Below are 17,602 nucleotides of genomic sequence, written 5' to 3'. Positions count from 1 at the left end.
GTATATATAATAAAGTCATCATCCAAACACAGATAAAAGAAAACACGACATGCCTTTTAGCATGTGATGCAGTGTAAAAAAAGGAAAATCCGTTTGACTTTAGGCAGCCTGGGATATGACATTTGGACCATTGGAGAAGGAAATATAATCCCAGTACTCTTTAGCTCTGTATATAGCCATAAAGATACAGACACTGTTTACTAGTTTTCGACTCTTAGAATCAATCTGTAGAAAAGCATAGAAGACAATTATGGTTGGGCATTGGAATTGCTGGGGAGAGGGGAGTAAAAATGGGGCGAGGATCAGGGCTCTAAGGCAGTCTCACTGAGTGGAGAGTCAAATGATAGTAATTAAGTAAGCTATAGGATAGTCATGCATTCATTTGTCATTCATTAGATAGTTTTTTGCAACACCTCTTATGTTACAGGCATTATTTAAAGTGATTGGCAATACAGTGGTGAACAAAATAAATTCTTTGCTCTTATTGAACTTAGTTCAAGCGTCAGATGTTACCAAATAAGGTTTGAAAATAATTAAAAATAATATAAGTATTAAAAATTGGAAGGGGAAAGGGATAGAGGATTAGTGTAAGTATGAATACTAAATCTTCATTGTTCACAAGATGGAATCAATTTATAATGTCTACAATAGCACTGTCCAATACTAGAAATGTTTTATATCTGTTGAAATGATGGTGGAAATATTCTGTATATTTATCTATGTTGTCTAATGTATTAGCCATTATCTACATGTAACCATTGAAAACTTGAAATGTGGTATGGCTAAGGAATGGAAAATTTAATTTTATTTAATTTTAATTATTTTAAATTTAAATTGTGGCATGCGCACTGTGAGTCATCTTGTATTTGATTTTCTACTACATGCATGTATTTGGTTGATTACTTAAATTTTGGGGTCTTTGAGGGGAAATAGAGAATCATTTTTTAAAAAATGAGATAAAAGTTATTCTTGAAGTTTCAATTGAAGTGAATAATTAATTGGTCAAGAATCAGAGTTCTGGGAGGTAGATGGGATAAAGTGGGTCAAATATGTGGTGACAGAAAGAAATCTATGGGAGGTGAACACAGTGTAAATATATATATATATATATGCGCCTTACTGTTAAAGTATACAGTTGAAACTTACTGGATTTCATTAACCAAAGTCACTACAAAAAAACATAATCAGAGTTCTAAGGTTCAAAATTTCTTTTTAGCAGCAGGTCATCATAGAGAGTTTTATTATTTGGCTTGAGGTAGCTAGTAATGTGAATTGTGATCAGTGATATTGACAGATTCTGACTTCAGAGAAACTAAATGCTATACATTTTGAAATATGGTCATGGAATTTTAGAGCTGTGAGAATTGGTACACACAGAAATATGAATCTGCAAATCTCTCGTCTCACTGAAACTATGCTGAAATACATATCATCATTATTAAGCTATCACCCAAACTCAACTTGGATTCACTGTGCTCAAATTTATTTTGCATTCGAAGATAACAAAATATTTGTAATTGCATTTCAGTTCAGTATATTCTTGGTCATGGGTAGTTTCTGCAGTGTCCTGCTGATGGGTCATGTAGCCAACTTCCTGAGGTTTCTAGTTTTTATTGGAGGTTCCAGAGGATATAGGGCAAGTGAAGCTGTATAGCAATCCTTGCTAAATTAAGAGTAGGGGAATGAGGTACACATTTTCTAGACATGGTATGGAAGGAATTGGCTTCAACCTGTTTATAATCTGTCGATAGTTATAACAACTTCAAAGATTTTTGACAGGAAGTAGGAAAAGATTGTGATAGAGAACTGAGAAAGTTTTTCTCAGGAGGCAGTTGGAGTGAAACATTTAAAAATTGTCAGCATAATACTGTTTGTGGAGAGCTATGTCACTATTAAATTATGGATTCAAGTAGACTCAGAGCAGCTTTATTAAGCTACATTATGAGTAAGAGGAATAATTCTTTTTATTACAATATGAAAAAAGTCATTCTAGTGTAGATGGTAGCAAGCTCTGAGGATCTATTAATAAACTGGATCACTTGCTCTTATATTTGAGATGTAAATGAACATATCCTGGATTAGTGCCACATCATACCAGCTGTATTATGTCTGCAGATTGATTTGGCCTGATGGTTGGATAAAATTGAAGTAGAACGGCCATACTCCAACTTGTCTTCTCTAGCTGTGGTACCTGTATTTATTTGCTATCTGGGGGTGAGACTTCTTTGAGGGGAGAAGCAATTTATTGAATATAAGATACTCTTGATAATAATAGGCTAATATCTAAAAAGTGCCGTTTATATTCTTGGAAATAAAATGATAATACACCCAAATCCACCCTCATGAAAGAGAAACAAAGGGATATATTGGGGCTGGGGTGAGGCAACTCTGTTTATACAGGTTTTCAATTGACTTTTCTTTTAAAAAGTGCATGGAATGCATCCAAAACAAATAATGTATTGTTACATGAGAAGACTAAAAGGGAAATCCGAAAGAAAGGAGGATGGATGATCTTTCTTTAATGTCAAAACTGACATAAACACTCCCCCCCCACACTTTGCTCAAGATAATTTTCTCAACAAGACCCAGATTGCTTCAGTCTTTGCCTATCACCCTTTGAAGCACTTTCCTTGTTATTAGGAGTGGGGCAAGGTTTCCTTTGAGGATTTTTACAGCAGTGAAGAGTTCCTCCTTTAAATACTTTCACATGATGAGGGAATTCCGCTTTCAAAGTGCTGTCATCACTGTGGCTTCTCTGCAATAAGACAATTTATTCTTGGGTGAAAGTCCTTCTTAGTTTGATTGTCAATAAGGACTTACCTTTCTGATGGATACTCTTTCTATAGAGCTTCAGTTTTTGAGAGACCTCACAAAATAGCTAAACATTCTCCTGCGTTAACCTTATTGGTGAAGTTGGTCATGATTCTCTTTTGAAATGCATTCCATCACATGGAGTTATAGTCTGCAGCATGGTTTCATTGTCGATCTCCACTAATTAAGAATTGGCTGACAGACTGTATATTCTATCTTTAAAACTGCATTTCTTCTGCAGCGCAAAGGGATACTGCATTTGGGGGAGTTTTGAAATCCTTTTTTTTTTTTTTTTTTTTTTTTTTAGAATCTCCTCCAGTATTTAAATACATCATGGTAAGCAATAAATAAACTATTCAAGTATCAATAGTTTACCCAGAAACATTGAAATCTTTTGTGAACTTTTACTCCATGTGACTTCACCTTGCTTTGCTTTGTTCTTGAATGTAGTCTTCTGGAAAATAATATACATATTTAATTCATGGAGACAAAATGTATAGCTGTACGGTCTAATAGCTCATCTGAAAGCAGTTCACCTCCCTCCCCCAAATTTTAGTTGGCAATGATTCACAATTACTGGGAAAGAATTAGTATTAAGAAATCCCAAACAGAATTGACAGTTTTCTCAATATTATTATCTAAGAGTGAGTTTCTAATTCTTTGTGGTGGTTTCAGATAAATGAATAAGAAATTATCTATGTCTCAAACTGGATTACAGCATTTACATCATTACCCTTGGGCTTTCCATTTGAACAATTTGGTCATTCGAAGGCGAGAGAATCAGTATTGTTTAGGATCCATTCATTATCTCTTCTATCTAGAGGCGCCTAAATGTAACAGTGTAACTCTCACCTAATCTAGATATGATAGTAAATTATTTTTTAAGATCTGCAAACTCTTTCCCCACTAGTGTTTAAATTAACCACCTCTCAGTCTTTTGTTGAGGAAGAAAGTGGAATATAGGAAGAGAGCCCTAAAGTCAGAATACCCAGATTCTAGTTTTGGCTCTGGCAATATTGCCTCTATAACACTGACAAGTAACATTCTTCTGTTCCTCATTTTTCCCCAAAACCCTGTGAAGAGCAACCTAAATGATCTTCGTGTTTTTACCGTCCTAAGCCAATAGAAAGTCTATTTCACATACATAAAGAAGCATAATTATAGTGATTGAGCTAAGTTGAATACTCTAGTGTGGAATCCGCATTGATATTTCTTAATCTAGTCTCTAAAAAAGAAATATGACTATATTTTCTCTCTTTCGTGCCACTCTGTGATGTACCATTATTATTCATCCAATTTTCTTGTTTAAGACTCATTGGAAATCAATTAAACATTTGAGCTATGCCTTTGTTCTATAGCCCATGGTAGTCAATGAGAATACTCAAGCTGGTGAGATCAGACTCTGCCTTCGAAGTTCTCACCACCAAGTTAGGGAGGAAAGCCTGAAAGCAAATAAGTCACAAATCCAGTGAGATGAGTAGAACAAGATAAGTATATATATAATGCAGGGTAGCACTGGAGGGGGAATGTGTACACACACACACACACACACACACACACACATATATATATATATTTATATTTCTCTGTACCTATTTTTGATTCTAGAAATAGGAAAATGTATGTGTGTGGGGAAAGCAGCATTATGGTAAATTAAAACAAAACTCTTTTAATTCTTAATCTGGTTATTATTTAATCAAATATGTCCCCCCATAATATTTGATTGCCATAAACTGCAATCAAATGAGTTTTGACTTGGGAGATAAAAAAATACAGAATGTTCTTTTTTTTTTAATAAATTATTTTTGATGTCCTCAAATATTACATTAAACATCTTTTTATTAGCAATTGGCACTTCTGTCATTGAACAAAGAATATGTAAATGCATCAAGTAATCATTATAAATCAAATACTATAAAAGCTATATTGTCATAAGTGGGGAGTGGGGAGCTTTTGGAGTTTCTTATGAGAAATTGGCCTGAAATAACTTGTTTTGTTTGAAATTGAAAATCTCATTGTTGAAATTTGCATTCTGGTTTGTTTGTTCGTTTGTTTGTTTTGCAATGGGGGTTATGAACACAAATCACCATGTTTTTAAAGGGTTTCTTCCTTTATGTGGGAATTAATTTGGCTTCTGAAAAAGAAAAAAATCATACTAGCAATTCAGCAGCATTGCACCTCTTTCACCATTTTGGGGATGTAGGCTTCAGCTCAGTTACTCCAGACATATTTTCTGGAAACATGTGAAAACATGCCCATAGGTACTGAACATAAAACCTGATTTTACACTAATAAACATTTGTACCATTTTATGGTCCATTTACCATTCAGTTTCTTAAAGCTATGTGCATATTTTAAAAATCATTAGAATAAATGAAAATTGGAACAAGATGCTATCTGAGTAAAGGTGCTACCCAGAGATGCCCGAAGAACACTGTTCTAGGGCTTTCTCCTATGAAGTAAGCAAACCTCTTGCCCTTAAAATAGATAGAAACAATGCTTTCCAGATACCCCACTGTCCCAAGAACTTAGATTAAGATGGAAACAACAGAATATTCATTTTTTAGTATTTTAACCATGCAAACTAAGTACTGAAAAAGCATTCTTCCTAAAGAGGTGTGGAACGGTTGAAAAGTTAACATCCAGTTGGATTGTATTTTGGAAAATGTCACACATCAAGACTCATAGTGCTTTGGGGCCATGCCTGGTGACTCTGAAGACAAGAGAGATAAGATAAAGTGGTGAGAGAGTTTTATAAGTTCAGGGATGCTCTAGGAAACTACTGGATGGTCTAAGAATATCTCATGAAACAGAAAATACCAATGCAACTATAATCTGAATGCGAAGAAAAAGTTATTCTTAAAAAATAGTTGCACTCTTGCGAAATACATTAACCTTAAGCTTTTGACTTTTTTTTTTTTTTTAGGTTGAAAAATTTAAGCATGATTTATATATATAAAGATTTCCATTCTTTGTCTAGTAGTTCTTTAAAATTGCATTTTAACTCACGGCTATATATCTCTCCTCTTTGTTTCGGTTCTTGTGCCCGCCGTGCCCCAGGTTGGCCTTCCTTCCACGATGTGATCAGTTCTGATGCAATCACATTCACAGATGACTTTTCCTATGGGATGCACAGGGTGGAAACAAGCTGCTCTCAGGTGAGTTAACCCCACCTGAAAACCCAATATACTGCTCATTCTGCATTGTAAACACTTCCAAGAATCCTGCTTGTGCAACTAAAGCCAAGTGACATCACAGAAGAGGCAGACAACCACAATGAAGTCTCTCTAAAGTCCTCATGATATCTCAGTCTTCGAGTGTTTAGCAAGTCCAATTAAATGTTAGTCATTGGCTTCAACATGATTAAACAAAGTCATTGGTAGGAAAAGTCATTTTCAGTTGATTCAATACAGTGGGGAATGGACTCTTCTTAGGGCATATGAAGGTTTCATTATGTGGACTTATGGAATTGGATGTTTAGGTAATCTTCCTCTCCCTGTGGTTTGTGTACTTACTGTTCAGCCATAATGCCTCTAATGGTAGTGAATCCAAACATAGTCAACAAAGACCCTGGAGACAGCTTTCCTTGTTGGGTGTAAGCTGGGAGGGTGGAGAATGGCAGTCGGAAGAGGAAGTTCAGTGGTAGGCTGTAGGAGTGCAGAGTGGGAAGACGGGGTGAGGTAATTCTTTCTCTACTCTGCCTAGTAGGTAGACCTATCCTCATCTGAAGAATGTTCTAATTAGTTCCTTTTACTCTGCTCTAACCAAATTAGTGCTGGCTCTAAGGGAGAAGATGAGCACATTTTGAGGAGGAGGCAAAACTAGTTAATCTGTCCTCCCAGTCGAGAGACTTGAATATGTGGGTATTTTGTGCTTACACCGTGAGACATAACCAGCGCCTTCCTGCACAGGTAGTCCAGTCCTTACCTGCTTTAAATAAGTGAAATGTAAAGTCTTGAGTGTTGTGACACTAAAATTCATTGGTAACGCGGAGTATTTTGTTGGGGGGATGTCTGTTGCACAGATCAGGGGTAAAGGGGGCACAATCAGGCAGCTGTAATAGCAAAGTGATTGCCACATATGCCTCCCTCAGCATTCTTCTACTGCCCTTTAACCCCCTCCATCAGGCACAAGAGTTTTAGGGAGTAGGTGGCATATTTACTACCAAGTGTGTGGGGGGTGGTTTGACCCTAACCATCTGATGAATTTCTGTTTTCGTTTTTTTTTTTTTTTTTTTTTTTTTTAATGAGGCTGGTGAGTTTACTGTCTTCCAAATCTGAGAACTACTCTCTCCCTTGAAAAGCAGATATTATATTTTATCTAAGTCACATTTTTAGTGCGCTCTTGTTTCTCAGATATATGAGTCTCTGAGCAAGATAGTGGAAACTTCTGATGCTGAGTCTTACTCCTTGAAATTCTAATTTAATTGGTTGGGGTGAGGCCGGACATCGGAATTTTTAAAAGCGCTCTTGGTTAAAATGCTCATGATAACCTTATTAGGTTATTCTCTCATTTCACAGTTGAGGAAACATAGGTAGAAGGAGGACAATTATTCTTGTGTAAATTTACATCAATATAAGTGGCAGAACAGAGATTGAATCTGGGCATTTAGCTCCAGAGCTCTTTATGATGCTTGGATGGATGGATGGATGGATGGATGGATGGATGGATGGATGGATAGATAGATAGAGATAATAGATAGGCTGACCTACCATAAAGAGTCACACTGAAATAAGGAAAAAAAATTCTATGATCTCACAGAAGTTAGTTTAATTAAATTCGGTTTTGAATCCAATTGAACTTTGATATTTTTATAGCTGCCACAAAAATAAATTATGACTATCTACTCAGGAATCTAAAATATTTGACAAAATAATAACAGGATAGGATGGTACATAGTAATTTATTTTAGGTGTATACATAATACTTAGTAAACCTCTTATTAGGTTAATAGTTCTCTCTCTTTCAGCTGCTTCTCTTTCTTAAAAGCTGTTATATGACTGCTACTCTCCTTTTCACTTAGAACCAACTTTTAAATATTGAGTCCTGTGAAAACCAATAAGAAAGGCACAGAAAATGTGAGGCATAAGATAATAACTTTCCTTAAAGCGCTACTCTGATGGCTTTGTGACTAATTCTTAAAATTCACCGTTGAAATAAAGTCCCCCTTTCTCTTGTGCCAGCCACAGAGGTAACATCCATAGCAGTCAAGAAAAGACCACTATGAAGGTGTCCTACAGTGGCCAAAGAGAGAGTAAACCCACAAACTGTGCCAAAATTAGATAACATTCATAAAAGATAAGCTACCCCAAGCATAGCTCCTAGCCCTTGGTTAAAAGCTTAGGTGATAATTACTGTATTCTTGCTTGAAGAATAACAATTGCGTGAAGAACTAACACTGACCTGGGCCTTTTCAGCTTCTTTTCCACCAGCTTTGCTTCTTGAATATTTGACCCTTTCTTAAATAAAAGTCTTAAGTTTAATGAGAAGAGGGAGGGAAATTCGTTCCATTAAGACATGTGCAAAAATATATGCGTTGTGAAGTAAGTCCCATGTAGAAAAAATAATCGGGTTCCAGCCTCCAAAATGATGTCTGCTGGATCCCTCCCCATGTGGACAGAGCGGGGCATGTCTGCCACACACGTGCAATGATAGCTCTCTAAATTAACGTGTGCTGGGTCTTTCTTTTCAATTTCTTTGTCTTTGGTGTATTTCACACACATTTATTTTCTTTTTGTTTTACACATTTTTCTTCAGTTTTTTCTTTTCCATTTTTTTATTTGTCCTTTTTATCTTGACTTGAAAAAGAAAAAACGGTTTAATGATTTCCATACTAGAGTAACCACTTGTATTTATTTTCTGGTTTCTTAGTCAGAACACTTTTTTTGTTATCAGTTTGTCTTCTTTTGCCTTCTATTCTTTCAGTTTTTGTTGCTTCTTCCCCTACCCATAGCTTCTCCCATCTTTATTGTTTCAGTTTGTTTCATTTTTGAGGGTAACAGAGTGTGGGGAGCTTCTCTGATTTGCTTCTCTTCTTTCTAAAATTCTTTTTGTATTTTGAATTCATATGGCTTATTCTTTCTCTGAACTGAATTGCATCAATGTGGTTTGTGTTATGAAGAATCCGTTAGATGCTTTTAGTATCTCATAGACACTTTCAGTTGAACATGATATATGTACTTCTTTCCTTGTAGAAAAGATGCAGTATCTAATCACGAAGACCCTTATACTGCAAACTTATACAAACGAACTGAGCTCCATAGATGAAACCAGTAGACCCAATCTACTTGTCTGGCAATGTGGCGATATTTTTTTTTTGGTCTATTGGTCCCTCATTCTTGTTGTAGAACTTAGTATTCTTCTTCTTCCTTATTTTGAACTTTGCGATGTGGATCACACCATACAATGAATTAGGCCTCATATTTGGACAGGGATTGTAAACATGTTGGGAGCTATAACCTACCACCTCTTTATATTACATTGTAGTTTTTCCAAGTTTGCAGTGACTTCTTAGATAATAGTATTTTAGCAAAATTTTATTGAGGAAGTTAAGACTGACTCAGTACTATTATTGCTTTTCAGAGAAATATTGCAATCAGGTTCTTCTACAAGAATTGCTGTGTAAGAAACCTAGCACACTGCCTGATCGTTAAGTTAACAATACAGAAAATAAGCAGAGGTGATGGAGACTCTTCACTGACTTCACTAGAATTCCTGCTGCTGGAGGAAATAGATTATCTTGTTACATTCTAATTTTTGTTGCAACCATAATTTTTTTCTTTTATAATCTGCCTACTGAATTGAGGAATTATATTCCAGTTATAATTTTAAATTTTAAATCTGCCCACTTCAGTGGGCACATATATTTTCCTCTTGGCTGCATCAACTTCCTAACAATTTTCAGTTACAAAGAATTTTCCTTAATATTTTTTAAATTTACATTTTTCAGTTAGTGATAAAAAAATACATTGCTTCTATTCCAGTTTCACTGACTACAGTGAATAATTGTTTGACAGCTTCTCCCTAATCCTCCAAACCCGGCCTGTTAAGCAACACTTTGTCAGAAGTTTAAATTTTGTTCAAGGAGGTAAGATTTGCATGGTTAAAGCTATAGTTCAGGGAAGTAAGTCCCTCCTGGAAATACTTGGAAAATTAATCCTTCTTTATATCAGAATTCTACATGAAACAAAGGGGAGACCAATGAATCATTTAACTTTTTATGATAATCTTTAAGAAAACCATCAGATCCCTGAGTTTACCCATGTTGGACTCTATTTATGACTGCTGCTGTTACTGCTTGAATCTACGGTAGAGCTCCTTAATTTTGTTTTAGATCATTAGTAATTTCTTCTAACTTGGCCAAATCAACATAAAGGTAAATATCTACTAATACAAAGTATTTTTCAAAAGTTAAGCAGTTTTTGGTAAAACCCCAAACCCTATTAATCTTTTGCAGATGACGACTCATGTATTGCTGATGATTAAAGATGCCCATGTGTTACAACAGGATTTCAGACTCACAGCCCATCTCTCTTTTTCTTGATCTTTCCGTAAAATCATAATGCTAAACCGGTGACTTCACAATCATTTCCTTGGCAAAAGATTAATATCATAAGCACAGAGGAAAGGAGCCCTACTTACACACAAGTGTCTTCAATAACGGTGGGAGAAAACAGGATACTACTGGCAAAGTAAATTGCTTTTCTTCTTAAAACTCTTTTCCCCTTCCCATCCTGCCCCATGTGCCCAAGTGTAAAAGCCCTGCTTTGAAACTGCTTTATCTTATAGATCAAACACTTAAGAGAAAATGACAAGAATAAAGCCCCAACATCCTAGGAATAGCTGGGAGAAAACCCTGTAGGATAGTCGGAAATACATCAGTGAAGGAGTATATAACTATGTTGAATACACTATATGTGTTTCTTACACACACAGTTGAGAACTGCAGATTTTAAGGAATTATGTTAAATTTGATGCTCACCTTTTTGGGGGAGCGAGGGGTGAGGAGCGGGGACTTCCCTTTGGTTCTCTGCAGCTTTTCTGAGTGGGAGGTTTAGGTAACAAAGGATTCTTGAGGGAATTAAAATTTTTTCTTTCGAACAATTATCTCACACTTCTTCAGAATGAGAGCTAGAATAGTTATAGTTTATATTTTACATATGAAGTACAGAAATACATAGTCATTTTAAAACAGCTTTCCAAATGCACACCAAAGGTTCTACCATAAAATAGATCACTAACAGCAGGTTTCTGAGATTTCTTCATCAGGCAACTAGTTCGTTTCAGTTACAGCCAGGTGTGCTGAGAGATCCCAACACATTGCCAGTTGGCTGGGGCTGGGGCGGCAGAACTCGCAGGCGGCTAAAGAAACAATGCATCACTGACAACTTCCATTCATCATCCCAGCCCTAGGCCAGGGGTAGACGCTGGAAAGAATGGGCTCCATGTGCGTTCTCAGGGAGGAGCTTTCAGGGTTTGCACTTTCAAAAGAAACCGGGTAAAGAGTCTTTCATGCAAGAATAGATGTACCTGGAAGGAAGCAGAAATGGCACTGTGTGGTTAGGCTTCTTTCATACAAAAAATGCCTTTGCAGCTTCGCAGGCAATGGGGGTGGACATGTATGTGGTGGCACAGATATAAATGAACACCTCGCCATGTTTTGACATGTTGCTCCTCCTCAGTTATCTGAGCTTGGTGTGAATTTTCCAGAACACCTTGTGGCAATCATGATGATGGTATCATTATAATTTTTACATCTTTTTTTGACAATTTCCATACCTCATCTCCAACCCATATAGTTGTTTGCAAATGATTACGTTCCCTTTTCCTGACTCTTAATTTCTCTTCCTACCTCCTCCATTTTCCTTTTGTCCAGATTAGGGACATCTAGAGTCCATGTTTTCCTTTCTGTTTAACCCAAAGACTAGTTCCAGCTTTAGCAAATGAAACTTCAGACCAATGACCAACTCAGTTCAACAGATTAAATTACTCTAATTTGGGTTTTTAAAAAATGACTCAGGAAATGAAGGCTATATAAATACTCTATATACATAGCTTCAAGTATATCCTTACTGTGCTTTATTTTTGGAGTAAGGTAAATAGAACTGTTTTCTAAATATGTCCAAGAGATGATTAATAAAGGCAATATCATTTCTTTTGCCTGGACAGCTGTATTCACTCATTTAAAAAATTATCTGAGGCTTTTTGGTGAAAACTCCACCTCTCAGATGCCAAGTGATCAAAGTGACCACGCTGCACGTGAGGTCAATAATTGTGCACACATACTGGCCACCAAGCGCACGGGTTCCTGTTGGCCTACACACTGACTGTTTTGGCAGACAGGAATAGATGTTTTCTTGTGTCCATTGGGTAAGCATATGTATTTTTTACCAGTGCATCTTAGCTACTGGTACCTGAAAATTTGGCCTCAATTGTTTATAGAAAGGAAAAGCAATCTGAGCTGTCAGCCTTGATATTACCTAAACCTGCATAGAATGTGGTACAATAATGCAAGAGTTGTTTTTAGGCCTGTTTCATATTTTCCAGGCAATAGATCAAATCAGTTCAGGGTTCATTTTTAGTTCTTTAATAAGCTGACACAGTATGTTGGCAGTAAAATAAGAATGCACTTTTAACATGGAAGTGCTGTATAATCAAACTTGCTCTTGGTGCTGTTTATTAATAACTAGAGAACCCTCGTGAATTGAGTTTTGCATTTTCAATGGAGAAACTGAGATTATAGCTCTTTCCATTGTAGTAAGCACTGTCCCTCACTTCTCTCTCATCTCCATTTGGTGTCTTAGCTCTATCCCTCATCAATTCCTGCTCTCTTTGCCTGCAATTTATAAGAGTTTTATATGCCAAACAAGCAGTGAGAAGAATTAATAAATCGTCCATGTGCCTCTTCTCTCATGTTCTCCCTGAAATGTCTCTTCCATCTGCTTGAACGTTCTTCCTTGGATATCTATTCCTTCACTTCCTTTAAGTTCTTATACCAAAGCCACCCCAGGAAAGCCACCCCCGACCACTGTACCTAAAATGTCAGCCCCCAACCCTGACACTTCATATCACTTTTTTTTCCTCCTTAGTGTTTTTTTCCATCTACCATACTTTACACTTCCTTTATTTCCTTGTGTATGTGTTGTCTGTCTCTCCCACTAGAATGTAAGCTTCGTGAGATGAGGTATTGTTGCCTGTATCTCCAGAGTCTGGGACAGTGCCTGGCATGTGGCAAGCACTCCATAAATATTTGTTAAATGAATAAATGGAAGTTATTTGCCCTGGGCTTTGGTTCTGTTGTCACAGCCTGTTCGAATGGTGCACTAAGGCCTCCATATCCTTCTCCCCTGCCTCTGCTGAGAAGGGGTGGGAAATAGGTAAGTGTGACATGTGCCATTGTCTCCTGGACCTGGACCTGGACCTAGTGTGGGGCTCGATTCAGTGAGCCAGCCTTTTGGGGGACATTTGCTCTGGGCCATATTTTTTTTCCAACACCATCAACCAGTGTTCTCACTTGACTAAATTCTCTTCCTTTTCTACTCCCCCAGCTTTTTGGATAGTTAGTAGCATGGATATGGGTTAAACAGCTTATTTCTTCTCCACATAATAATATAGTTCACATGAGTAAGGAAGCCAGCATGGCACTCCACCTATTGGAAGCCAGGAAAAAACAAAAACAAAAAAACAAAGCAAAACAAAAAACGATTGTGTGGTCTAACGACAATTCCATTTGCCACACTTACAGTCCTGGTGACCGTGACAAATCTGTTGGGCCTTGCCATTGCTTTGCTGGGTTCCAAGAACATCCAGTGCTTTTCCGATGTTAAGTTTTACTGCCCATGAAAGCAAACATCACCTCTGTCATGGCCAGTTAAACAGTATCTTTTACAGTGGACTTCTGCATATCTGAAACCCGCCCATCCAAAGCCAGAAGTAAAGCTGGGGGGAGAGATTTTATTCTGCCATGTTTTTTACAATGGGAGATCAAGGGTCAACTCAATTCATAAAATTACTGCAGTCATTTTTCAGCTGGTTGAGAGACTGCACAGATCAAAAACTACAGTGGCTCCTAAATGATTTCTGATATGCACAGTTCTAGTGTTTTTTCTTCTCAACATGTGGTGCAAAGCCTGCCAGAAGCCATCTTTGCAGCCATTGACAGGCAGATTAGAAATCATCCACGATGGTTTCCATCGCTTCTCCTCAAGCTGGTCATCCATTTTAACCACTTAATGTGGGTTCCTCTCAAAGCCCGTTTTGTACACGCTTTTTGCTTACATTTTGCTCTTCTTTTTCAGTGTGGTGCTCACCTTGGGCACATTTTTGATGACGGACCCCGTCCAACCGGCAAAAGATACTGCATAAATTCGGCTTCCCTGTCTTTCACCCCTGCAGACGGCCGCGGTGCCGATGGAGGCAGCGGGGCAGGCGGCCCGGCCCAGGCAGACAAAACGGAGCTGTGAAGCACCAGAGAGTGAGGGAAACAAGTGTACTTAATGCACAGCTTATTAACAAAATTCAAAATTGTCTATCTTAGATATATTTTTTCAAAAACTATAAGGGCAGTTTTGTGCTATCGATATATTTCTTCTTTGGCTTAAACAGAGGCCTTGGCCGTCCATGTATTTTGCTATTGACTAGATCCAGAACTGTTTATAACTTTAGCGAGTGGAGATAGCTTTGCAAACCTTCTTCACAAGGCACTTAAATACCATTTTGCATTATTTTCTTCACATAAATAGCTTCTTTTGAGAGTCCACCCTCCCTCCGCCCCCCACTTGCTTAAGAAGTAGAAAGTACTTACTTGGTCTTCGAACTTAAAAACTGAGATCTCCTATATGATGTAGAGACCAGATCTCATAAGTGCAGGTCCAGAGACCTGCAAGACACATGGCCTGGAGGCATTTATACAGATCTACCTAAGATAAGGATGGAGTGATGTCTTATGAGACTTCTTAGCTTTGTGGAAAGTTTGAGCTAAGGTCGTTTATTCTCACTAAAAGAGTGTGAAGGTCTAAAGTCTTTCCTTATGTTAAATTGTTGCTAGATCTGAGGGGGCGCACCGAGTTTTGTGGCAGAGAAGTAAACATTACCTCACTGTTAGGCCTTTCTTTTCTTTTCCATTGCAAACATTGGAATGTAAGACAACTGTAAAACGTTGAGTCCCATTTTGTCCAAAGTTCACAAAGAAGAACATCTGCCATTGCCTTTTATAAGTCTGTCCCTCCACACCTAATACCAGCTGCATCTGGAAGGGCATTTTGGTGAATTCCGCTGTGTACAATAAAATATTAGGAACAAAGCACTTCATCAAGGCAGCAGAAATAAGAGAGCAGAGAAGACCAAAGAGGAAGTTCTGGATTTTGAAATACCCAATACTGTGTAGAAGAGCTGACAAGATACTTAAAGTAACAAACAGAACCCAAAAAGAGGGACCTCGTGCACAGGTTCAGATAAACTCTGGAGAGATAATGGAGGTTAAAGTAGACATAGCCAGGAGCTAGAGTCCCGCCCTTGACACTAATCTGCTCTGTGACAGCAAAGGACATGCCACTTAGTCTCTCCATGCCTAGTCTTCATGTCAAAACTGAGACTTACAAAGTTTGTAAAATAATCGACACTTTCAGAGCATAATCATTATATTGCTCTACAATTAAGATCAGTATTGTAAAATTAAACTGATCTGGTTCTAATTGCTTCAAAGACCGAAGCCCAGGCATTTGAAATGGAAAGAAGCAGAGAGGAGGTTGACTTAGCTGATTGGTATGGAAACAGTTGGGCTAAGAGCCAGAAATTTTTCTTTGTAGCAGTATGGCTGGTTTTACTCTGAGAAGCTCTGCTGGGTTGCTGTATAACATTTAGTCAGCTGGAATGGATGTCATTGTGCATGGGAAGGTTTTTACGGGTATGAGCAGTGGTGATACCAGTTGATATTGCTGCAGCCAGGTGTAAAGGTACAGGATTTGTCTGATATATGTACACACAAACACATACATATACACATACGTATGTACATGCATACATACACACATACATATATACAGAGAGAGACTGTAGCTTTGAATACTAATCCTAAAATGTAGTTTTTAAAAAATATTGTTTTTATAAATCTTTGAAAGCTTATGAAAATTGACAACTTCTTTATAAGCACTGAGACAAAAATAAGAAAGAGGGACATTTGGCAATTTTAAGAAATATGAGACATTAAAATGAAAAGTTGTGGAAAATCAAAATGTCAGCATGGTCATGTCCACATTCTTCTTTGTCACTACAACTTCCAGTCGAGGCCCTGACATCCTAGTTACCATTGTCACGTATGCTACAACTTTGCAATTCCAGATAAGTTATACTCTTCTTCCCTCAGCTCCCAGTGTGTTTCACCTCAGGCCCTAGGGTCACCCTGGAATTTGCAGGTTTCATTTCTCTATAGAAATGAAATTTAAGATTATTTAAGATCACCCGGACTACCTTAGAAGGCTTTCCCAACTTCACAGAGAGAGCCCAGTGACCTAGGGATCCCATGTGGAGTCAGATAAAGAATTGGGTCTCCCAGGACATTTCCTGTCACAGTGTAAAGTCTGTCCTTCAGGGGCACACACAGCACTTCTCACATCACTCCAGTTATGAATGGCGACCTGCCCTGGGGTCTGTTGGACACGAGCCACAGTGTTAGAATAGACAAGGAAGATAAATGAGGGGCTTCTTCCCTCTCCCCAGAGACTAGATTCTCATTGTTCCTCTATTTTTATTGTAGGGCTTAACATTTCCCTCAAAAACTCTTTTTCTAATAATCCTTGGTCTTTGTTTCACGGAAAGCCAGTTTTTCTTCTACCACGTTTTCTAGCATCAACTTTAAGAAAAATGTAACATCCATAGGAAAAAAAAAAGTGGGGTGTATGCATGTGGTTTAATTCCAGATTGCTTTTGAGTTTAAGTGGTATCAAATTCCAGTATATTTCTGTCTTATGTTAAGGAAATATATTACTAAAATGTCAGTGAGCAATAATGTCAGCTGTCGAGCACTAGATTTATTTTTGCAGGATATGGAGTGCAATGAACTGAGTCAATATGGCAAGGTGTATGTGATCTGTGGGAGTTATGCCATTTAGCTTAGGAAATGCATTGGACTTTCCCTCTCTGTACTCCAGCCCTTACTGTACCATTAGGAGATGCAGGTTCTGCTGGTGTGTAAAAAGTACATCCAGACAGTCATGCAGAATGAATCTGCAGAGAGCAGCAGTATATGTTGTATTGGAAAACATTTCTATGTGTTTAAACTTTTCCCTTCTTAGATATGTTTAAATTCATAATGCAAATGACATAATAATTTAAAAGCCTGTCCTGTTAATTGAATTGAAAATGTCTTGATTTAAATACAGATATGACCAAAGGGATCATTGTTTTTTCTGAAGGTCAAATATTATTTTTGCCTTAGATAGCTTTGTAATATTTTTTCTTCAAACGGTTCAAAACTTTTGGAAATGACATAAAATTTTCATTAAAAAACCCTTTTCCTATGTTTATTGTATACAGGAATTACGCAATAAAACTTCTTTATAAAAAATGTTTTCTTGTCTGATTCCTAAAGAACGCTCTTATTTTTAGCACGGATACGTGGACCATCCGTGAGAGATTGCTGTAGGCTGCTCTGTTTACCTCCCTACCCAGCTGACATCCTGTAGTTTGTATAGAGGGCCTTTTATGTGATGTGACCTTTGCAAGCTGAGGCTCTCCACACCCCAGGACCCAGGAAAGGGCTACGGGGATTCAAAAGATTGGAGGAAAGGGAACC

General features: G+C 37.5%; 1 protein-coding gene across 2 annotated transcripts in view; it reads left to right on the top strand.

The window, feature by feature from the left end:
* MSRB3 (methionine sulfoxide reductase B3) overlaps positions 1-17,376 on the top strand; it is a 143,585-nt gene extending 126,209 nt beyond the window's left edge. For both annotated transcript variants that reach the window (XM_016139917.2, XM_016139918.2), the window contains 2 exons: positions 5,872-5,969; positions 14,109-17,376. In XM_016139917.2, coding sequence (XP_015995403.2) covers positions 5,872-5,969; positions 14,109-14,273 — 263 coding nt within the window. In that variant the 3' untranslated portion in view covers positions 14,274-17,376. The remainder of the gene's footprint in view (positions 1-5,871; positions 5,970-14,108) is intronic.
* The last annotated feature ends 226 nt before the right edge of the window (positions 17,377-17,602 follow it).

Source organism: Rousettus aegyptiacus, unplaced genomic scaffold, assembly GCF_014176215.1.
Source record: "Rousettus aegyptiacus isolate mRouAeg1 unplaced genomic scaffold, mRouAeg1.p scaffold_m13_p_2, whole genome shotgun sequence".
Classification (NCBI taxonomy): Eukaryota; Metazoa; Chordata; class Mammalia; order Chiroptera; family Pteropodidae; genus Rousettus; species Rousettus aegyptiacus.
The sequence above is the reverse complement of the archived record's forward strand: the minus strand, read 5'-3'. Positions and strand labels throughout refer to the sequence as shown.